Source organism: Chaetura pelagica, unplaced genomic scaffold (genome assembly GCF_000747805.2).
Source record: "Chaetura pelagica isolate M959 unplaced genomic scaffold, ChaPel_1.0 scaffold343, whole genome shotgun sequence".
NCBI lineage: Eukaryota > Metazoa > Chordata > Aves > Apodiformes > Apodidae > Chaetura > Chaetura pelagica.
Genome location: NW_009952873.1, coordinates 1,479,165 through 1,484,972, shown reverse-complemented (window position 1 = coordinate 1,484,972; position 5,808 = coordinate 1,479,165). Strand labels below are relative to the sequence as shown.

The 5,808-nt window shown below is 41.0% G+C and overlaps 1 protein-coding gene across 1 annotated transcript in view; it reads right to left on the bottom strand.

Annotated features, from left to right (window-relative positions):
• CCDC77 (coiled-coil domain containing 77) overlaps window positions 1-5,808 on the bottom strand; it is a gene marked incomplete at its 5' end in the record, with an annotated part of 12,708 nt that overhangs the window by 6,625 nt on the left and 275 nt on the right. The window contains 3 exons of the mRNA XM_009995220.1: window positions 980-1,076; window positions 2,877-3,019; window positions 4,245-4,455. Coding sequence (XP_009993522.1) covers window positions 980-1,076; window positions 2,877-3,019; window positions 4,245-4,455 — 451 coding nt within the window. The remainder of the gene's footprint in view (window positions 1-979; window positions 1,077-2,876; window positions 3,020-4,244; window positions 4,456-5,808) is intronic.

Below are 5,808 nucleotides of genomic sequence, written 5' to 3'. Positions count from 1 at the left end.
ATTTTGGTGACAGAGAAGAGAAGAGGAAGGTGAAGATGAAGATTATGTCCTTTTTTCATACTCGTCCTTGCCTTAGCAAGACGGAGAAACATTAAGCTTGATTCATCAGCACATTCACTTGAGAAACTGGACAAACCAATAAAATCACTGAAACGACTCTTGAACTGCAACCCACTTAAAAACAGAAGGCCATGAGGGGCAGGTTATAACCCCAAAACTTATCTTGAGATCAATGCTATACAATAGGTCCAATTTAAGAGCTATCCTGTATCAGGGAACTTTAAAGCATCTGCAAGATTTTTTTAACTGCTTGAGCAGTGCAGAGCAACTACAAGCAATTCAGCTTTCCTGCACCTTATTCCAAGATAAACCCTATATTCATCATTGTCTCTGTATATCCAAATAATTTATGCTTCATGATGTTGTTAAGTGGATTCAACTACATTGCACTCCATATGCATTGCCATTTAATCAACTAGACATCACTTCTGAAATACACAATATTGCTTAGAGGGGATGGCTCTTCTGCAGTCTCCTGCCCAGGAAACTCTTGCAGAGACCTCAGCACAGCTTTACTCTTTACTGAGGCCCTAAGATATAGCACTTTGAGATGGCTGATCTTCAAACACCTGCTCATTACTGCACTTGCTTTTTTCCTTTTTCTCTTTGGGGTGTTCTCTTCAGCTTCTGTATGACCATATTCCAGACAACTTCAGCCTCCTATCTGACATTTAGGAGGCACATCTGGAGGTATGTTTTGAAGGTTGAAAGGAACTGATGCTAAGAGAACCTACTTTCAGCGTGCTTATTCCTATGTATCTGTCAGCTGCTATATGAAAACCTGATATTGCTACAGAGCTACAGATCCCTACTGCTTTGGAATCATTTAGCAACTTCTGATTTGTGGGACAGATCTGGTCTGTGGTCAGCTTCTGGGGTACAGATCTTCAAGAGAATTCTGCAGAAAAACAGAACCTGCCTTATGTGGAGGCTCCTTGTGATAATATGTAATGTCTCCTTCGTTTGTTCCTACTAATGCCAGAAGATGTTGAATTTTTTTTCGATCCTCCAGTTCCCTGGAATTCAAAGAAGGTGGTCAGTACATCAAGACACTGTGACATGCTGTCCTCCTAGCTTACTTGTTAATGCTTATACAATTTCCCAACTGTTGCAGTTCTTGAGAATATTGCTTTAAAAAAAACTCCCAAAGACAATACTGATGTTGCAGATATAATAAAAACACTAGCAATTCTGTTGTTATCAGGAAGCTTTCCTCTCTTCAAATACAACAATACTACATAGGCTAAATACAGCAATAGCACATGGTGGTAAAGAATTTGTATTCCAGAGCTCTGAATTGCCTAAAATCCTTTCAGATACTTCATTAAATAGATTGTAAGTGTCCATTGTTTTTAAAGCAAACTACATTAAGGGCTGTATCAAACTTTTCATCACACTCTTGAGAAGTGCCAAAGCACACCAATACACATTTTGATTTAAGTTCTTAAATCTTTTACAAAAAACTTCATATTACCACTCACAAATGTTCTGAAGAAGGGTGGGAACTCCTTTGCCACTGGCAGCTGGTCTGATATAGCAGGTTATATTCAGTTCACTAAATGACGTTAAAAAGGAGTGTCTGTCAACACCATCTCATAGAGTGAGGAGAAACTTGGCTTTTGTCTGTATTTTCTATTTGAGCATAAGTGTTTTTAGGGCTGAGGGAGGAGGTTTTGCCAGGCAGGTGCAAGATTAGCATGTGAACTGGGTTAGCATGGCAAGGTTTGGGTAGCAAGGGGGCTAATGGGTGGCTTCTGTGAGAATCTGCTGGAAACTTCCCCCATGCGTGAAAGAACCAATGCCAGTTGGCTGCAAGACAGAGCCACCACTGGCCAAGCCCATCAACAATGGTGGCAGCACCTCTGTGATAACTTTTTAAGGGAAAACACTGCTACACAGAAGCAGCTGGAAGAAGAGTGAGAATATGAAAGAGAAACAACTCTGCAGACACCAAGGTCAGTGAAGAAGTATGGGGAAGAGGTACTTCAGGTGCCAGAAGACCATAATAAGGCAGGATGTCCCCTTGCAGCCCATACAAGTCCATGATGAAGCTTGTGGGAAGGACTCATGTTAGAGAAGTTCATGGAAGACTGTCTCCTGTGGGAGGGAACCCACACTGCAGCAGGGGAAGAAAGTGAGGAAGGAGTGGCAGAGACAACGTGTGATGAACTGACTGCAACTCCCATGCCTTGTTCCCCTGTGACATGCAGGTGGAGGAGGTAGAAAATCTGGGAGTAAAGTTCAGCCTAAGAAGTAGGGACGGGTGAGGGGAAGGTATTTTAAGGTTCGCTTTTATTTCTCATTATCCTACCCTGATTTTCTTGATAATAAATTAATTTCCCAAGACAAGTCTGGTTTGCCTGTGATAGTAATCGGTGAGCGATCTCTCCCTGTCCTTATTGGAATCCACAAGCTTTTTGTCGTATTTTTTTCTCCCCCTGTCCAGCTGAGAAGGGGAGTGATACAGTGGCTCAGTGTGCACCTGGCATCCAGTCAAGGTCAATTCTCCACAGTTCACCTGAATCAGAACCTCCACATTCAAACTGACAACTAACAATTCAAATCTGAATTGAAGCTTCTGATGAAATTTCTGCTCTTTCTTTTATTACTGGAATAGGAGGATTAATAAGTGGAAACACATTTAGCAGCCCAACAGATTGCATTCCACCTCCAAGCCTGGTATGATTTCATAAGAGCCCTCCCTGGGAAGTGTGGCATAATTGCTTCTCTGAAGGCTCAGATCTGGATGAGGATTAGAACATAATGCATGCAATTGCTACTGTCTGTGACCCAGTCAACCATCTAGGACAGCCCACCTGATTTTTAGCCGGTCATTCTCTGCGTAGAGGCGAAGGACATGTTCCCTCTCTTGGAAGAGGTAGACCTGCATATTACTCAAAGCCTTTTGCAACTCCGCAATCTCCTCTTCTCGCTGACGCACCTCCCACTGCAATTTGTGCTACGTAGAGAGATTAAGTTACTTGAAATGATACAGGGCATTGGGCAACTCTTACAAACTTCAAGCTGCTTGTGCCCTGAACTGGTATAGAATGACGGCCAGTTCAAGTGAATTATTTTGTTCTCTTACAAAATTTTGTCAGATGAGGAAAAATGACAGCCATTAGAAAAACGACAAAACTATGTTTTAACGGCAAGTTCAGAGCCCTGAGACAAACAACCAAATAAGGCCTAAGCTGAGATCTCCAGTTTCCAATGCTTGCACTTCTGCACTGGCAGTCAAGAGTGGCACAAATATGGGGAGTCTGATGTAAACAAAAACCTAGTTAAGCCTCTGTAACAGCACTTACTCTTATTGAAGAATAAATATTAAAATATGCTTATGGTTTAGAAGTAAGAAATCTGGTTAGTAAGTTTAATTAATGGTTTTCCACCTGGTACGGAAAGTTAACATACCTTTCAAAAAACATTCCCCTGGGGGACAAGTCACTATTTTGGAACCTGTAACTCTTTTTCCCATATCCTAGAGGAAAGTAATTTGTATGCCACGTATTTCCCAACAGGCTACTCCAAGCATGGCCAGTACTTGAGGAGGAACCTCAGAAGTGATCGCTGTGTTCACTACTGCAAAGATGATTGCTAGACAGAGGTATTCTCTAAGGCATATCAGAGCCCTGAATATCTTCCAGATATTCTGTAAGGATTTCTCCTCTGAAGAGACAAAGATTTGTAAGGCTTGGAGTTTCTTCTAAATTTTACTTTATTTGCTGTGTAGTATACTGCTTGATAGCCTATGGCCAAGGTTATGAAATGCATTACAATAAATATGAATAATATCTGTATCTCAAAAGCCCATTAAATTTGGACAAAAGGGAGAGCATTCTTCACAAGGTAAGTAAGTTGGGAAACATGGAAACTGAACATCTAAACTCAGGCTTATTTAAGTATCAACAACAACAGAAATGAACAATGCACTGTGAGGATACAGCCAAACTATAACAACCTAAAAAGAATATCCTACATGAGTGTTTCTGTTTGTTTTGACAAAGGACAGGCAGCTAGACTTCACAATCAAACACTGAAATCTACTTATTTCTTCTTAGCTCAGTTCTACCACATCACTGCTAAATCTTAAGACCATCCGTATGGAGTTTTCAACTGAAGAAAAATATGAAGTTTGTGTAAGGATACGCAGCCCATCGTAATTAAAAAATTGCTTTCCTAACCTGCTCATCATATGTTTCTTTGTATCTCTCCAGCCTTTTTACCAAGTCTTCATGTTCCTCATCAAAGTCAGCAATCCTCTTGCGGTAGTATTCCAGCAGCTCCCGGGAAGGATGGAGAAAGGCCAAGCGGTCACTGATTGAGGGGAGAGGAGTAAAGTCCTCCTGACTTGGAGACCGAGAACATCTGGAGGAGACATGGGGGGTTGCCAGCCTGGACAGAAACAGTTTTTAATGACATGCAAGCTTCAGACAATAAAACTAAAAATTTTTTAATTTTTAATTTTTTATTTTTTTTTAACACAGGTTCAATTTCAAACACAGACCAGCTTGTCTGTGCTCTGGGTTCTAACAGATGGCAGCATTTAGGAGAGCCAAAAGCTTTGATACAGAACAGCAGACAGCTTACTATACTATGGAGATGGGGCCAAATGATAGAAAAGCGAGAAAGAAAAAAGTCTCACAGTTATTTGGGGAGGATGAACATGAAAGAAAAAGAACAAAGAGAAGGAGAGAACAAATGGGACAAGAAGTACATCGTTGTGACATTACATGCATCAGCAGCCACTGTGAGATAAACAGGAAGATGATCTGTGACAGAATCACTATCTGATAACCAGGGAGAAAAACACTTTCTAAAGAAAGTCTGTTGAATAAAAACCATAATTCAGGTTAGCTGATACACCAGACACCATCATTTAAGGAACAGGTCCAGGAACCTACATGCTTTCCTTTATGGTGTGCTTCACATTCTCAAACACATAGCTTGTGCACCCCCAAATTCTTTAATCATGAGGTACCAGATGGAAAGCATGCCAGTGAATTAACTTAAGAATTTATCTGTGCAATTGCATACCTGAATCTTTTTGAAGCGATGTTTACTGGATTCAACCATTTAATCTACTCAGACAAACATCAAATATGCAAATAGAGCTGCACTCCAAGTTCAAAATTGTCTTGAAAAGTGTTATTTTGATTATTTATATTGATCAGACAAACAGTTTTTTAAAAAACATACTATGAGTAACAGAATTAAGGAAGCCTCTTTACTTAAGATCTGCTCAACAAACACAATTCAGAATTTGATTCTACGGACAGCCCCAGAACTTTGATCATGCAGTGATCTCACAGGTGACACTGAGGCACCTGTGACCCTCACAGACCAGCTCGCCAAAGCTGCTTAAATCAGAATTCCAATGTGCTACCATCCATGAGAGTGTGCAAAGCTCTGTAACTCCTAGCACTAAAGGAAGGTATTAAATACACAATGTAATAATTCATGTAGGAACTTTCCCACCAGCTGTGCCCAAAAATGCCTTAAACAACACTCTTGGAAAATAAAACAGCAACAGAAGAAAACAAGTAACAGGCACAAGATGAATACTTTATTACTGAATTAAAAAAAACAGTAGAAATGGAGAGGCCTAAGGATGAGGAAAGCCAGCAGGCCCAAGAGCAGCCAAAACGGTGCCTTAAGCGTGGCTACCGGACAGAAAGAGAGGGGCTCCGGGCCCAGGCTAACCACAGAGGCAACCCCCACGCTACCTTCTGGAGGGAGAGGAGGCCG